Raw genomic sequence first — 19,577 nt, forward strand, 5'->3', positions numbered from 1 at the left:
CGGAAACTTCGGCAGCATATTCTGCAGATAAAAATAAGTAAAAAAGTTCGTATAAATGTATATCCTAAAATGCTTAGTTTCGGAGATACAGGGTGTTGAAGTTTCATTTTTATTTCGATTTTTTCCAAATAATTTCTGTATATATAAGTATGTAACATCATTATTTGGATGCAATTAATTGGTGTCTGGGAGTTTTTTGACATGAGACATTTGATTTTGATGTCAATATGACTCCTATTTGTAGGGAGCGCCACCTACATGTGTTTTAACTGATTTGAAGAGTAATAACTTTTCGTCCATACCTGTATAAAACTACTGAGTAAAAAAATATACTTTTCCGTGACTTTTTACGTAAAAAATTGTCTCTTGGTAAAAATCGCTACGAGCAACCGTTCTCAAGATATTTAGAATGAAGATAGTCAATACATGTCATTGTTGAAAAAAAAATAAGCATTTTAAGTAGATAGTTATTTGACTGAAATGATAAATTTGGGAAATTTTTATTTTTTTAAATTAATCATATTTTTTTCTGCAAAAAATGATGATAAAACAGTTTCTCTTGAACTTTTGGCACAAAAACATTTCAAATTTATGATTTCAGTCTTATAACTATTTAGGTGACATGTTTAATTTATGTCAATGATGATAGGTATTGATAATTTCGATTCTAAATATCTCGGGAACTATTACTCGTAGCGATTTTTACCCAGAGACCTAATTTACGTAAAGAAACTCCTAAATGCATATTTTTTTACTTAGAAGTTTTATACAAGTACGAACGAAAGGATATTACTCTTCAAACCAGTTAAAATATGGGTAGGTGGCGCCCATTACAAGTAGGAGTCATATCGACATCAAAATCAAATTTTTCATGTCAAAAAACCCCCAGACACCAATTTTCATCCAAATATTGACGTCACTTTAGAAATTATTTTGAAAAAATCAAAATAAAAATGAAACTTCTACACCCTGTATCTCCGAAACTAAGCATTTTAGGTCATATATTTATACGAACTTTTTTACTTACTCTTATCTGCAGAATATGTCACCGAAGTTTCCGGAATACAGTTCTGACCACCCTGTATATAAAAAAAATATATATACAGATTGTTAACTGGACAGTTACTTATAGGGGAACAGAATGGCAACACTGCTTATTGAGAACGCATGCACTTATAGGGTTTTCCGCCGACTCGTCCCGTCGCGTCGTCTATCGACGAGCGGGCTGAGGTTGCCATATTTCAACCATAAAGCTCTTACCGCGAATAATAAACAAATTAACAACCTGTATGTAAAAAATAGCTTAATACATATATCATATTAAATCACCAGTTAAAATAAACGCACTCAATAAATTATCAGGTGCAGATAATTTTAACTAATTTCGTTTAGAAACATTGTATAATATTTTTTAAGGATGGTCGTTGCCGAAATTATCAACCTGGTTGGATGAACATCCTAATGAAACGGAACGGCTGGATTTAGTGGCAGGAGCACTTCAGAAATATGAAAGTATGGTAAGGCAAAAAAATTCTACAAACTATGATCCAGTATATCCGTTAATGTCAAACTTTCTTGAAATGGCAGTTAAGGAGATTAAACATTGATTAAACATTTTTGAGACATCATTGTAGTTTACTTTTTTAGGACTATCGTGATTAAAATAGGTACTTGAAAACTAAAATGTTTCATTAAATATTGACTAGGTGAAAAAATCTATGGAATACCTATATCTATGGATATTGTATAGTTTTTGAAAAGTCACTTAATTTCTCCACTACCTGTCGGCCCCTTTGTCGGCATCGTCTGTACAAAAGTAGTCTGTCCAACGACAAAATCTTTGACAGTGATAGATGTGTCTGTAATTTTAATTTAAAAGTAGTTTATTTTATTTTACAAAGAAATAAGTTGGTACAATTGGAACGCATAGCAGAAAATTAATATATTTAAAATTTGAGTGACAAGTAATTACTTCAAAATATTGTAAAAAAAATTGTTTATGTATACTCTGTTTTTTTTTCTCAGGTAAGATTTCGACAGACGATGACAGAAAAAAAGCAGATGACTTTCATACCAATCCATTTATTTCAATAAAAAAAGTTTCTAATATTTTTTAAGTTAACTATGGATGGGTTTATAAATAAATACGTCATTCGTCGTCTCTTGTTGTTTTTAACCAGTTTTATTGGTTTATTTCAAAAACGACAGATCATATTTCAATATTATTGGTTTGATGCAACGATAAACGACAAACGGACTCCGATGCGTATGAACCCGACTTAAGATTTTTGAGAGTTGTCAAACTCTTGCCAAATTATAGGTGTGTTAAATTATGTCAAATAGAAATTATAAATATTTTGCATTTTGCATTTTGGACTGTGGTGTTACTTGTGTTTCGTGTTTTTTAAATTTAAGTGGAGGAAAACTCGAGGGAAAATTAAGTGTTGACCCAGACCATAGTTTACAGTTAATATTCGGTGCCGAGAGACCGCCAGAAACACAGTTTGCCAGAGACTATGGCCAGAGAGTTGTATTAGCTACAAATAAAGTTGCATACCATCTCATATATGGTAGCAAAAACTGGAGTATCTGTAAAATAACATCATACTGTTAAGGTCAAGGTGTATTACTGGTTGCATAACCTGGCGAATTCGCCAGAAAGTAAAAGAAAATTACAGAATTCTTTAGAAAATTCCAGAAACCATCGCCAGGGGGTATATAAGGCCCGCGCTTTGACAGTTGGACCAGTTTGAAGATATGGTGGGTTCATACAGCCAAATAAAATAAAATAAAATAAAATAAGAAAGTTGGTTATATGGGATACCGTACATGCGTTCATACAGCCAAATAAAATAACAAATAAAATAAGAAGTCTTTATCTTTTAACTTCTTGTTTTATTTTATGTGAAAACGGCTTTGCGCACGCTTAATTCTAACCTACAAATATTTTCAGTTTGGATTTAATTTATTTTATAATTTCACATAAGTAAAATGTATAATATAGTAGACAACAAATAAATAAATATACTATAAATAGTAAAATTACTATAAACAATCGTAAAAGTTAACTTTTATCCAGCCTCATCGTACTGCGCATGAGCAAATATATATTTCTTATTTTATTTTATTTGACTGTATGAACGCACACAAATAAGAATTCCTTATTTCTTATTTTATTTTATTCTTATTTTATTTTATTTGGCTGTATGAACCCACCAATAGTCTGAAGTCTGAAGTTTGAACGTGGTTTGAATATACCGCACTTTAAATAGTGAAATACCGTTAGAGTAATAGTAGTTGCATAAATTGTGTTGTAAATAGTATGTTGTGTGTACAGAGTGAGACAAATAAATTCGTTAAGTATTTTATCGTGAGTTTAAATAGTGGACTCACGGAATCCGTAACAATACGATAGGTAAATAATACATTTTAGTACTGCAGAAAAAATTAAGATTTAAGTTAATTAACCAAGATTATATTTCTCATTTTTATACAGGTTTTTTTTCACAATATTTTGAAGTAATCACTTGTCACTCAAAATTTAAATATATTAATTATGCGTTCCAATTGTACCAACTTATTTCTTTGTAAAATAAAATAAAATACTTTGAAATTAAAATGACAGACACAACTATCACTGTCAAGGATTTTGTCGTTGGACAGACTATAAAACCGAAATAATCTAATCGAGTTATTTTATTAAAAAAAATTACGGGATATGTTAGTACAAAACAAACAAGTTAAACAAAACTCCATATACCAAAATAAAAATAAAAAATGTTTGTACTAATAAACCCATCCATAGTTAAACTTTTTTTGTGAAATAAATGGATTGGTATGGACGTCATCTGCTTTCTTTCTGTCATCGTCTGTCGAAATCTTACCTGAGAAAGGAAACTGAGTATATTAAGAGCCTCAGTACTTCCAATTGACTTCGGAAATACTATATATTTTTCTCTTACAACTTACAAATGTTAATTTAGTGACGATGATAGAAAAGTGAACCACTTGAATGAATTAAGTTTGTATTGTTTATTATAAAAATATATACATAATACAATAAGATTCCCAGTATTATTTATACAATTTCCATTTTCTGATAAGGTGATAAATAGAAACAAATATCAAACCACAAACTGAGTGAACCAGAAACTGAACAATTTAAATGATTTTAAATGTAATGTATATAAATCATTTAAATACAAAATAGTCTGTACAGGGTGAGCCTTAAATAAGTGCAAATATTTTCAGGGTTGCTAGATCTCGATAAAAGAAATATTTTTTCTTTATCGTTTTTCAGATAAATCCAAAATAACCGAGTTATCATAGGTACTTTGAAAATTTCCAAAAAATGATTTTATGCCAAAATTTTGAGAACCATAGATCTTTTCTGGATGTTCTTTCTTGTAAATTAGACCTATGTTGCCATATTATCAAGATATTATGTTTTTTTAACTAAAAACTAAAAAAAAAATCAAATTTTCCAAAAATTCCTAATTTTTTTAATTTTTTTTCGCGAAAAGCCTCATAATCCTGTTTCTGGGGTCGAAATATAGTACCTCTAAAAATATTTGCGCTTATTCAAGACTGACCCTGAACAGTTGGCCCAGAAAAACAAGACACACATCTGGTCTACAATTAAACGTTTGGCAGAGGCTATATTCATATACTTATCCTTTTCGACCAGGTTTGAAGTGTTTGGCAAACCCACGCTAGACCTATCAGACCTAGGAGACATATCACCTTCGGACATAATGGCCTATGTTAAAAGGGCTGGGTCTTGAGGGTGAACTTTAATGCTCTTTTTCTATTAAAGGGCTTGTAGAAACTGAGCCACAATAGGCCCTCGCGGCCCAAGTGGGACCCACTCTTTGTCAATACGATGCAAATATCCTTTTTCAGGTTTTGAGAACGCCATTGGCGTAGTTTCAGAATATTCCTAAGGACAATAAATAGTGTTCAAATTTCTCTGTTTACGTCAAGAAATTACATATGTAGATGTTAAATAACGTCTACAGAAAAAATAAACAGAAGAGCAAGTGTGACAGATTCTGTTTTTATTTTTGTTATAAATTCAGCTAAATCATACATTTTATACATTCCCTCACTCAGGTTTTTGTCTTAGCCTACGGCCACACTTCTGCGTAACTTAAATATTCTGCTCTAAAACTAAAATTAGTTTCAGAATATTCATAAGAACAACAAATAGTGTCCAAATTTCACTGTTTACTTCAAAATAATTTAGAAATTACATATGTAGATGTTAAATAACGTCTACAGAAAAAAATAAACAGAAGAGCAAGTGTGACAGAGTCTGTTTTTATTTTTGTTATAAATTCAGCTAAATCATACATTTTATACGTCCCATCACTCAGGTTTTTGACTTAGGCCACGGCCACACAGAAAGCGAGTAAAGCGATTTTGCCTGTAAAGCATCTGAATAGTCTTTTTCGTATATTAAGAAGCGCAAAACGCTTCACGCTTTTGGTCGGACCACTCTTTTGGCAATCTCTTCTTTGATTTTAAAGAACATAACATAAATAAACATAACATACGTAAAATATAAAAATAATCATACAGAAAGTTTGGGCTTTTTGGTTTGGGGGTACTTAAACTGCCGATAGACGGTAGCTTACTAAAATGCTGTTAATAGGTATGACGTCGTTGATGTGACGCACTTGACGGCTTTATGAAATATAGGAATTTTATAAGGACTAACCAACGCTATCCACCCCACCAAATAACTAACTTAACTAACGCAACTAACCTCGACACTGATAAAATAATTTAAAAACAAATATAAATTAGTAAAAACCAACCAACCCCACCAAATAACCAACTAACCAATGAATTAACACCCTCCAAATAACCACGCTAACCAACCCGCCAAATAACTAAACCAATCCAACCAAAAAGAGTGAAACCAATGCAATAAGATCACGCTATAAGCAAAAAAAAATATAAAAAAGTCTTGGTCGGCGTGAGATTTGAACTCCGGACCATTCGCTCACGAAGCGATAGCCTCAGCCACGGAGCCACAGGTGCTCTTGCAAAATGCTTATGGCTAGGCATTACTTTCCGCCGACATGAACGACGATGGGACCTTTCCACCACAGTTCTAAATCACGTAAGTATGAAGCGGAAACTCCACGGGATAGACAATCTGCAGGATTATTTTCCGACTGAACGTGATACCAGGTTTTAGGATCAGACAAATTTTGAATTTGTGTGACTCTGTTAGCCACGAATGTTTTCCAACGACTAGGACAACCCTGAATCCAACATAAAGTTATGGCTGAGTCTGTCCAATAGAAATATTTATCGATAGGAATATTTGTCGATTGTTTAATCTTCTCTACTAATTTGGCAGTTACATAGGCCACGCAAAGTTCTAAACGCGGTACAGTTATCCTCTTTAGAGGAGCTACCCGAGCTGAAAACCAGCGGTACTGAGAATAAACACGATGTCCTGTTGCAGTTGTAGTAATTTTGCTTCTCAAAATTCACCAGCCAGCAAATCATCCAGATAGAAACAATTCAAAATAGTTTTACTTGCTTGGGGGTATTTATCCTTGTACTCTAAACCTAATTGGTGCAATGCTCGAACTGCTAAAAATGGAGAAGATGCACAACCGTAAGTTACCGTGTTGAGTTCGAAACATTGTATTTGTGCGGATGGATCGCCAGGGGGTTTTCCACAAAATTCTTTGCAATTTACGTTGACTAGGGTCGATCAACACTTGTCGGTACATTTTAGTGATATCAGCATTCATCACATAAGGATAAATTCGAAAATTTAAAAGAATGGACAACAAATCTGGTTGAATAGTGGGACCTACATATTGCACGCCATTCAAAGAAACTCCGATGTCACTTTGTGCCGAGGCATCAAAAACTACTCTGAGGCGAGTTGTTAAACTGGTGTCTTTGACAACGGCATGGTGGGGTAAATAAAAATATTCATTTGAATCAACGGAATCCATAGAAAAATTTGTGATTTGAGTCATATGACCGAGCTTTTGATATTCATCAAGAAATGCAAGGTATTAATCGGACATTTTTAAAAAAATTAATTTTATTTTTCAGAAACTATTAGAGACAGAGTTTACCAAAAATGCTTTTTATAACTACTAGCGGATAAATGAATTTCTAGATATATTACGAATTTTTTTGAAACTTTAATTTCGGAGATATAAATTTAATCGGACCTTTTTAAAAAAATTAATTTTATTTTTCAGAAACTATTAGAGACAGAGTTTACCAAAAATGCTTTTTATAACTACTAGTGGGTAAATGAATTTCTAGATATATTACGAATTTTTTTTGAACTTTAGTTTTGGATATATACATTTAATCGGACATTTTTAAAAAAATTAATTTTATTTTTCAGAAACTATTAGAGACATAGTTTACCAAAAATGCTTTTTATAACTACTAGTGGGTAAATGAATTTCTAGATATATTACGAATTTTTTTGGAACTTTAGTTTCGGAGATATAAATTTAATCGGACCTTTTTAAAAAAAATAATTTTATTTTTCAGAAACTATTAGGGACAGAGTTTCCCAAAAATGCTTTTTATAACTACTAGTGGGTAAATGAATTTCTAGATATATTACGAATTTTTTTGGAATTTTAGTTTATAACCGTTATCCTTGAGCAAACTTTTTTCTAACATAAGAAGTCTTTTAAATGCCGTTTCTCTAGAGAGACCTATTCGACTTATATTTTCCTTAAAAGGAAATTTAACCACGAAACGACCTTCTGAATTTCGAGTATGAGTATTATTGAAATGATCTTCACAATACTGTTCCGATTTTGACATTATTTTGTGATGCCCTTCACAATCCTCTAATTCCCAGAATTTCGCTAAAGTATCTTCAATTTTTTGTTCTACAGAAAGACATGCCAACAGACTGCGACGTCACAATATCTATTAACGGCATTTTAGTAGGCTACCGTTTAACGGTTGTTTAAGTACATCGGTTATAATAACTATTTTATTAACTATTAATTAAACTATTTTCCCCTATCAGCTAAAATAAAGTGGTGGGGGAAGGTTAGATCTGTTTTTATTTAAATATTAATAACTCCGGACTGGATAAACGGAATCCAACAAACGGGGGCTCGTTTAAAAGAGAATTTCTTACTCTATACTACACCGTATAAACAATAATAATAACCTTTTCAATATAGACGCTAGGGCGATGTCTTATAATTTAACAAACAATACGCGTTTTTTCAAAAAAATTAAATGCGATAGTATATGTAGTTTTAGCTGATAGTAAAGAGTAATAAAAGCTTAAAAAGCCAGCGAAAACCGCATCTTGATATCTTCTTTCAAACCGATGATATTAGCAAAATTATAATAAATACGAAAAAATAAGCCCTTAATTGCCTTATTTGTATATATAATAGCCCTCTTGATTATGAACATTCTGACAAAAAATAAGCTAGAAATTATTAGTTCTAAAATCGACATATACCAGAATATCATAATAACTGATCTATTAATATCTAATCTGTGATCTAATAATTAAGATATCAATGACAGATGACAGTTAATAAGAAAAGACGCCTCAATGATGTCATGATAGGTTTTGGAAAAAATTTTCTTTTGACGTAATAGTATAAGCGTCAAAGTGCTATTAGATCAACATTTTGATAGTCTTAGCAGCGTTTTTTTTCTCTATTGAAGAAAGGTATTTTTAGAAAACAATTAAGGAATAAAAAAACCCTGCTGAGACTATCAAAATGTTGATTTAGTAATATTTTGATGTTTAAAACTATCCCTCTAAAAGCAACCTTTTTCCAAAGCCTACCATGAATTCATTGAGGTGTCGTTTCTTGTCCACCGTCATTGATATCTTAATTATTAGATATTAATACACCTAGTATTATGGTATTCTAGTTTGTTGTCGATTTTTTGAATAAAATAATATTTTTTATCTTATTTTTTTATTAGAATGGTAATAATCAAGAGGGTTATATAATTAAGGGCTTATATTTTCGTATTTATTATACTTTTGCTAATAACTTTGGTTTGAAAAAAGATATCAAGATGCGGTTTTCGCTGACTTGTAAAGCTTTCATTACTCTTTAGTTTTAGTATCAACTAAAATTGCATATACTATCGCATTTAATTTTTTTGAAAAAAAGTGTAATGTTAAAATAGCGCCCCCTAGCGTCTACGTTTAAAATGTTATTTTTATTGTTTATGTGTTATAATATAGAGTAAGAAATGCTCTTTTAAACGAGCTCTCATTTGACGGATTCCGATCATCCAGTCTGAAGTTATTAACATTTAAGTAAAAACAGATCTAACCTTTCCCCACCACTTTATTTTATCAGATAAAGGAAAATGGTTCTAACAAAAAAGATTCAAAATTTACTGAAGATTATGAAGCTATTATTTATAGTACATCGTATCTAGGCAAAATTTCTTAAAATTCCATTTTGTTATTTTCGATAGCAGTAGCGCCCTATAGCTGACGTCCTACATACTTGAAAATAATTTCCAGCAATTTCTCATGGTCTCTTTAGTTATAAATATTTTTTTCCGCAAGCCCTACAACTAATACTTTCCGAGATACAGCCGAGAGCTATTCTTAGTGGGACACCCTGTACATAAAAGAATGATCCGACCAACAGCGTGCAGCGTTTAGCGCTTTTTAATATAATTAAATAAAGCAAAAACTGCAAATGTGATTTTCACACGGGAAAGAATAGATTCGGATGTTGGTTCTGAAGCTTTTACGTTTCTAGGAATAACGCTAGATAGTCACTTGACCTGGAGTAATCATATGGACAATATTTCCACAAAGATTGGGAAAAACATACTTGTCATAAGAAATCTGAAAATAATATCGGATAGATATATATATATATATATATATATATATATATATATATATATATATATATATATATATATATATATATCCTTGTTTGACACATTGGAATGTTTGATCCACTACCAACGAGTATTTATGAATGAGATGTTCGGTATATCTTTATAATGTCTTTGATATATATATATATATATATATATATATATATATATATATATATATATATATATATATATATATATATATATATATATATATATATATATATATATATATATATATATATATATATATATATATATATATATATATATATATATATATATATATATATATATATATATATATATATATATATATATATATATATATATATATATATATATATATATCATAGATTTAGTAAGAACAGATATCTCATTAGACATTTTAACCCGATCAAACAATCGGAGGTTGACTACGTGCTGTAAAAACCAACTGAGATAGAGAAGGCGACATTGCCGCATCTCAAATTTGCGCCTATCTACTCAGTTTGATTTGCAGATTACCGGATATCAATAAATCTCAATTTCTTAATTAAATTAATAGTTTATTTTTAAAGGAGCATGCGTAATAATATGTTATTAACCAGAGGATATATGCGTTACTATTAAAGGACATGTTTACTGTTTAATGTGCTGAAACGTCTAGAACTATTGGCAACGTCGCTGCTAGTCTTCCAGAATGAAATGAGCCGTCCGTCCCACCACCCCTCGCGACGGCCCTTGGTCCGTTATAGCGTACTACGTTTAGCTTGCGGTGTGTTTGAAGTCGGAATCAAGACGAAAGTGAACTTTCAGTGTTTTTCGGTGGTTTTTGTTTTTGTTTGACGTACTTTTGAATCTGCGAATTCAGTATGGTACGACAGTGTCAAGTGTGTGGAAAAATAAGCTCAAATTACCCGAATTTGTCTTTTCACAGGTGAATGTATTGTTTTCGTCATTGTACATAGGCGTCCCACAAAGGAGCCTCTCCCAATCAAAATAATTTTTAATTATATTTGTAATTAATCTATTAAAACAAGAACGTAGTAGCCAGTAATTGAATTATAATTCGTCTCAATGACTACCTAACTGTTGTAGATCATAACAAATTTGAATATAAACGTTGCATTTGAAATTTTATTATCAGCCAGAAAGTGACATTTTTTTCTTAAAATTGCGTCATTTCTTGTCATTATATATGATATTCTAAAGGAATTTTGCTCAACAAATAAACAAAGGTGTTACCCGACCTTTTTTACATTTTATTGCTTTATTATATCTGTCACTTCGGCCTTATTTAGACAATTTTTTACCACTGTACAAATACCTCTTCCTAGAGTTATTTGTACGGTGTGTTTACCTTTTTTTTAGAATGGGACGAACTGTAAATAATTCTTAGGCTACTAGTTTTATACATACCTATATACAGAGTGACCCAGGCCTCCAAAAAAGCTTTTTACCTATTACTACTAGCTGCTCTCGCCATAGTAGTACGTTTTGTACTCAAATGCTATTTTCTGCTTTTATGCTTTTCGTTTGTCGGATTGAGGGTTACAGCAAAGTCGACCTGACGATGGAGATAAATCTCCGAAACCGGTCGTCGAATGGCTGTTCCCTTCAGTCTGATGAACTTAATGCAGAGAATAAGCATATATGTAGGGGTTAGGCCTTAATAATTTTTTGCTTCTTGTATTTTGTTTATTTATACGTACCCTACCAAGCCTTGAGCTCCATCTACGGTAACGTAGATGAAGCAAACGTAATTCATTATTATGCGACAGAAATCCCATACTGTAGCACACAGGTTTGATACTTTTAATGAATCAATTTTCAATTTTCTCATTAAATATTTATTTTAGGTATAGGAAGTTATTAATAATACAAGATTAAACAACTATTACACAGCACTTCACAGGAAGCTATCGATTGCGAACTAACTAAATCGTTACTAACTACTAATTTTGAAGTTCTTTTTAAGATCAAAAATGGTAAAACTAAAACCTAAACTATCATTTCAGATTAAACGGGAAGTTCTAAATAATGTTGCCTATTCTAAACAAGAAAAATTTATTTATAAGTTTTATAACATCTCTAATTAAATTTGGACGAAAAGAATATTTCTGTTTGCTGAGGTAATTTTCTCAGGGACGAAATAAAATGACTTTTTAAAGTAAAAAGTCAAAAGGACAAGTTATTCCAAAAGGACTGTCCTTTTCAAAAGGACAGGTGGCAACCTTAGGTATTTCTGGAATGGAAATTTAATGGCAAATCTACAACTTTAGTTTGAAAATATGTTCCGGCCACCTATGTTTACAAAATGTCTAAAATTTGCTTTACCATTGCCTCCATATTCTGAAAAAAATTGAAAGAAATGTCACCAACCACAAACCTAATATAGAACTGTTTCGGAAGCCTGAGTCACCCTGTGAATATTCAAAAGTAACTGAAAGTTTATATAGAAGTAACTGAAAGTTTAAATTGAAAATCGACGTTGGAGCGATTTTCGAAAACCACCTACTAACGTTTCAACATAGGTATATGTGGGATATTAATTATATTATTATATTAGACCTTATAACAAAACTCATCTGACGAAAAAGTGTTAATGTAGTATATTAATATGGAGTATAAATTTTACTAATTAATTTACTTTTACTTTACTAATTAAATGCTTTCCAAAAAACGATACGCCTCTGGCCATTAGAACAATCGAAATGCTCCTAGTTGCCGGGGTCGGAAATGTTAGACTCCTCTGTCTCTTCTGTCCTTGTTTGACACATTGGAATGTTTGATCCACTACCAACGAGTATTTATGAATGAGATGTTCGGTCTATCTTTATAATGTCTTTTGATATATATATATATATATATATATATATATATATATATATATATATATATATATATATATATATATATATATATAAACGCAGGTGTCATGTCAGCTGTTACTCTCTTGTGGTATCTCATATTACTTATGCAATAACAAGTTGGGATCCCTCAGTGCATATGAGCAGAATATTTAAGTTGCAAAGAAGGGTCCTTCGTATTATATTTAGTTGTTCCTACAGGGAAGATATTAGGGAAAAATTCAGAGAAAACAAAATTTTAATTTTGTTTTCTTTGATTTTTTTCCAAGGGAATTCAGAAAATCGAGAATCGAAATCTTTCAAATTAAATATCTCAGAAACTGTGTATTTTCAAAACACAGTTTAAATGGGGCGAATATACCGGGTGCGTCTGAAAAGTGGCTCACCCCTATAACTTTTTTATTTTTTCAATTAAAAAACGAGATTTGGTATGTTAGAATATGACATAAATGAGGATTGATTGACGTATTCAATTGTTTTCGGTCACTTCCGGTTTCACCGGAAATGACTAAAACTTATGATTTTTAAATGGCACCCTCGGTATTTTTTTACTTTATTTGATAGAAAATGACACTCTGAATAGAATGACATATCATATGTCAACTTTTGACATTTTCGCATATGGTTTATTTGAAATTGTAACCTGCGGTTCATAACGACAATTTGACTTAAAATACCAAGTGTGTGGTATCAAATTATTCGTAAAAAAATGATTTTTCCAAATATGCTAATGAGCCACCCTCGTTCCATTTGAAAAAATTGAGATATGATTAAAAATACGACTTGGGCATCTTTTAACCGGCCAGGACAAGACACTAAAAACATTAGACGATCAAATCTATTTTTCCAAGGCTCCTTGATTAAAAATGAGTGTTTTTAACACAGCCTAGATTGAAATTTAAAATACAATTTGTTTTTGAGCGAATATGTCAAAAGTTGACATATGATATGTCATTCTATTCAGAGTGTCATTATCTATCGAATAAAGTAAAAAAATACCGAGGGTGCCCTTTGAAAATCAAAAGTTGTGGTCATTTCCGGTGAAACAGGAAGGGACCGAAAACAATTGAATATGTCAATCAATCCTAATTTATGTCATATACTAACATATCAAATCTCGTTGTTTTATCTGAAAAAATAAAAAAGTTATAGGGGTGAGCCACTTTTGAGACGCACCCGGTAGAGCTCCATTAACTCTATCCGTAGAGGCTTCACTGGTCGTTTAGCTACTTACCGTTTCCAAGAGGAAACATCTTATTTTTATTAACACCTTTATTTTTTTCTGCTGGTATAATTTAATATAGCGACCAAATGCCAAAATTGTCGAAGTGACTTCCACGTTTAATTTCAACTTTTTAACACCTTAAAAATTATTTAGAATAATAAAAAATAGATCTTCTGAAAACACACGGATTTTGGTAACTCGACCGGACTACCAATGATTTTTTTCTTGTATTTTATGTTGAGAGAGCCATATGAAATAATACTGCGTGTATCTCCGAAACCCTTAAAAATTTTGAATGTTTATTTTTGAATGATCATTTTTTAATTCTACATCTAATAAAAAAAATAATATACAGGGTGTTCCATTAAAAAAAACAAGAAAAGTTATTTTATATTTTAGAAAGTTTGGCGTAGAATTTTGAACATCCTGTATGATTTAAGATTACGATTTAAGTAAAAACAATCTTCGGGTCGTCACAGGGTTTCTAACAGGACACTGTCTCCTCAACGAACATCTCACTAGGCTGAAGCAGAGAAACAACGGGAAAATAGGAAAACACCAGAACACCCTATCACTGAGTGCGCCGAGACTACGACCGTTCATGCCATGAACTTTGGTACGGCTGATGTCGAGGATGGAGAGCTGGCCTCTGTGGAGCCGTTTCAGATACTGGCTTTTGTTAAAGCTCTGAGACTGTCTGATGAGTTATAACTCAAGAAAGGGGAACACACAATAGATCTGTAAGGTCGCGGTGATTAACTCCCCTCCTAAACATTCTACATTCTACAAATACTCAACCGACGAGTTTTTATTTCTGCAGGCAGAAATCTTCGCTATTCTGCAATGTACGAGAGAAATCAACAGAAGAGCTTAATAATAATAATAAATCTTTATTGCCCAACAGTAACAAACCAATTATAGGACAATTTTACAATATGTATATAGCTATAAATTAGTAGTAAATTAACCTCTAAATAAACAATAAATAAAAAAAAATTACATTCAATGTAAATTAAATCTTAAAAATTAAATCTTAAAAATTAACAGGAGTAAAAAAGCACTGAAAGGTGAATGATACAATCCATCAGATACCAAGTACAGATGAACAAAAAAAAAGAAAAAAACTCAAGCATAAACAAAATATAAGAACAAAACACGATATAAAGAAACAAAAACTCAAATCACATCGCTGAGCAGCATATTATTAGCTAAAGCAATTATGTGACTCAAATTATCAAAGAAAATATCACATTTATCAGATATTACGTTATAATTGCTACACATGACATAAACTGGAGATTTAAGCAACAAATTAGTTCTGGCTCGAGCACAATAAAATGTTCTATGCGATCTAGTTGACATAGAAGGAACCAAATAATCCATATGTGCAACAAGCTCAGAACTATCTATTCCATTATGCAACAGCTTATACAGAAAGACTATTGATGCACACTTTCTTCTCGAATCGAGAGTTTGCAACTTAAAGGTGTTAATTAAATTAATGTAGGGAATGCCCCTTTCAGGATACACTCCGCTAACTTTATATGTGACAAATTTTAGAAATCTTCTCTGTACTCTTTCAACAAGCTGCCTGTAACAGGTATATACAGGGTACCAAATCAATGAAGCATATTCCAGTTTAGTTCTAATGTATGCTGAGTATAATATTAAAAATGCATTTGGGTCAGTAAAAGACGACAGTTGCGAACTATAAAAAGCCGTAAAATTTAAGAGCCTCACGTACCTTGGTTATAATATGATCACTACATGAAAGAGACGAATCAAAATAAACTCCAAGGTCTTTAATTACACTAAGTCGTTCCATTTCGGTACTATTTATATTATAATTAAAATACTGTACATTCTTTTTCCTGGAAAATGTCACTACCTTACACTTATCAACATTTAACTTTAGTTTGTTCTCACCACACCATTCCACAACGCGATCAATCTGAGTCTGCAAGAAATTACAATCCGTCCCATCCGATATACGCAAAAATATTTCATCATAAAAATAGTCTACAACAAGTCATCAGCAAAAAATAGTCTACAACACTTAAGGATATTATCTAGATCGTTAATGAATAATAGAAATAAAAGTGGGCCCAGGTTCGATCCCTGAGGAACTCCTGACGTAGCAATATAGTCACTCGAACAGTAGCCATTATATGAGACAAATTGCTTTCTTTGGGAGAGATAAGATTGTAAAAACAATAAAGATGGTGTGGTAAAACCCATACAGTTAAGTTTGTCCAGTAATATAGAGTGGTTCAATTTGTCAAATGCTTTGGCAAGATCTGTATATACAACATCTACCTGCCCATTACTATCAATGCATCCAGACACATACTGTGTAAAACATGCTAAATTCGTAACGGTAGATCTACCCGTCATAAAACCATGTTGATTACTAGATATTATGCCACGTACTGAAGTATATATTCGATTATACATAATTATTTCTAGTAGTTTAGCAAAATTTGATAAGATTGAGATGGGACGATAGTTTTCCACGTTATTTTGATTTCCTGATTTCAGAATTGGACATACTCTTGCCTGTTTCCACACCTCTGGAAAGGTGTTTGAATTGACAGCTAAATTAAGTATTTTACCTAGTGGGGTTGCTAATATGCCAATGCAATCCTTCACCAGAAATGCTGGAATTTTATCAGGACCCGATGTCATCTTATTTTTTAATTTTTTTGCAGCTATGAGTATTTCCTCTTCCGTAATATTAAGAAACGTTATATTAAATTCATTGCTAACTACAGACCGATTCCAATCAACATCATCTTTATCGGGTGGGGTGAAAACACTCTGAAAAAATCTAGCAAAACTGTTCACTATTTCGTTTGGACAATCATGTACCTCATCATTAAATTTCATTTGACCGGGTATTCTAGAAGATTTATTCCTCGCGTGGACAAAGCCCCAAAAATGTTGTGGATTTGAAGATACAGATGTTTCGACTCCGCGAATGTAATTTTCGTAATTAGCATTGATTAAGTTTTTAATAAGTGCTCTCAACTCTCTAAACCTCTGCAAAAATATATCTCTCTTATATTTCTTATACTTGTTATGATAGACGGCTTTTAATTTAATATTTTTAATAATTTCGGCATTGTACCACGGTGGATATTGTTTTTTATGCGATTTGTATAGAGGTACATAAGTGTCCAGAATACTATACAACACTCCATACACCTGATTGACGGCTCGATCACCACAAGTAACGTCATCCAAGAATGACCAATCAGTATTAAATATTGTTCGGTATATACTCGAATAGTCAGCTTTTTTGAAATTATATGCCTTACAAGACGTATTAGAACTCAAAGCATTACTCTTAACAAACAAATCATCGATATATATTATAAGAGCCAGATGGTAGCTAATATCCTCCGATACAAAAGGAGTAAGATCTCTCACAAATGTACAATATATATTAGAAATAACTAAATCTAACAACCTGCCGGTGCTATTTATTGTGGTATTGAACTGTCTAAGATCCATTACGCTCAGCATATTATTAAGACAACAAGATCGTCAGTCATTGTTATTTGCGTGAATAAATCCAGGGACATTAAAGTCGCCCAGTAAGATAACCTTTCCAGACTGAAGACAATCAAGTTGTTCCAATGCCTCGCAAAATGAATCAAACAAATCAATAGCTAAGGCAGGTGGTATGTAGACAACAACAATGTGAAAAGATATATACAAAATGTTGCACTTACAGATAACAATGTCAATTGTTGGAAAAGTCATATCCAAAGTGGGAACATTAACAATCTCGGTGCTGATAACAGACGTGGTTGCCAATAACACTCCACCTCCAGACTGGGCATCAACAATATCAAACTTTCTGTCCCTTCTAAATACCGTGTAATCAGGCGAAAACAATTCACTGCTCAATATTTCGGGATTTAAGTTAGTCTCTGTAAGAGCGATCAAATCGAACCCACCAGTACTATGTCCCGTATAAAATTCCTCAATTTTAGACCGAAGACCACGCACGTTTTGATAATAACAGCTGACGTTGTAACTGTTGGTATTTAGTTTTCCGATACAATTTTTGGTATACCATTTATGTATCTAATTTTTAAATTGGTTTCACCGGAATTTATACGTTCAGTCAACTGTTCTTTAACTTTCTTATAATAATCTATTTGCCGGGGTGTTCGATCAAATGACAGAGAAATCTTCTTATGATATGGGGTGCCTTGCAATGCTTTAGCATTCTTAATTACCTCGATGACCTCTCTCTCGTCCTTGAACACAAGTTTGATAGGGCGATTTCGATCGTTACTGTGTCGGCCAATACGAACATGCTTCACACTGCTCAGATCCATAGACGGTCTCACCATCCTCACAATTTCTTCTGCTGCCTGTTTGTCCCTATCGAATCTGTCATTGGCAGGTGCAGCCTGATCCTGCTCGTTTACCCCAAATATTAATAAGTTTCGCTTACGTTTGGAGCGTTCACTCATTTCCAATAATACTTCTTCGAAAGTGTCGTCATCGGTAGATATTGGACGCGGACCCGCCATTCCCATCTGCAGTACTTGAATGTCATCCTGCAGTTTCATGATCATTGCCTTTAGATCTTTTACTTCATTGCCTGTAGATCGACACTTCATGCAAGACCAATCGCAGCCTTTGTTCGCATTAAGCATACGAACTTCAGCAGAAGATATATCTACATATGTATTTTTGAAAAACTTTTTACATACTGAACACTTCAGCATAAGAATTGCTTCGTAAGTACGATTGCAGCAAGAACATGTAATGGATGTCGGTGCCATATCCAATAATACTCAAATGAATTTCAAGAAAATCCGAGTATAATGAAAGAAATACAAATTTCAGGAAACCTCCTCTCAACTATCGACAACTAATCACAAAACGATGAATAAATTCTCCTGCACTAAACACGGAATCGCCGCAAGAAGTTAATGCGAAATTCCTCACTGATAAGAAATTTATTGATATCGCCCGATTTATTGTGGTTTTCACCAATAGAGATGATTTTCTATTAAGACGAGAAAAAACACACACTTCTTTAATATTTCCATGTACCAAATTAGAAATTCAAAAAAATTCTGCACACATTGATACCAATTTCAATTAATACATTTACTTTAGTCCTCGTAAATAAACGATAAACACAGAGAACACTTTCACGCAGGTCCGTATACTAGAGATGCAAACAATACTGTTGATAGAAATCTGTGTAATAATGTTGGAGAAATTGTAAAAAACATACACCATAGCACAGAACTTTAAAGAAAAATATCATACGTTTATATATCAAAATTATCAAGAAATGTCAAAAGGCGACGAATACAGCGGTGGAGTACGGTGTATTTAATAAATAATACTTTTGACTTTTGCTGTACATTCCTTAAGCTAACTCCCTCATAAGACCAAACATTTCTAATTATCGTTTATTAATCCAAAAGAAGAGAAAGACTCAAAGTTACTTCCTTCTTTTTAATTTATAAACCAGGTCTCTTTGGGAAAACGGACGCCTTTTTTAAAAACTTTATTAAGTAAAAGAATTGATTTTCTATTAAATGATACGTTCAAAATATAAAGGCCTTTTTTCCAAA

The 19,577-nt window shown here is 32.2% G+C and overlaps 1 protein-coding gene across 1 annotated transcript in view; it reads left to right on the top strand.

The window, feature by feature from the left end:
- LOC115878852 (conserved oligomeric Golgi complex subunit 5) overlaps positions 1 to 1,629 on the top strand; it is a 63,649-nt gene extending 62,020 nt beyond the window's left edge. Inside the window, exon 13 of the mRNA XM_030895470.1 lies at positions 1,417 to 1,629. Coding sequence (XP_030751330.1) covers positions 1,417 to 1,607 — 191 coding nt within the window. The 3' untranslated portion in view covers positions 1,608 to 1,629. The remainder of the gene's footprint in view (positions 1 to 1,416) is intronic.
- The last annotated feature ends 17,948 nt before the right edge of the window (positions 1,630 to 19,577 follow it).

Source organism: Sitophilus oryzae, unplaced genomic scaffold, assembly GCF_002938485.1.
Source record: "Sitophilus oryzae breed Bouriz unplaced genomic scaffold, Soryzae_2.0 scaffold_1536_pilon_pilon, whole genome shotgun sequence".
Taxonomy (NCBI): domain Eukaryota; kingdom Metazoa; phylum Arthropoda; class Insecta; order Coleoptera; family Curculionidae; genus Sitophilus; species Sitophilus oryzae.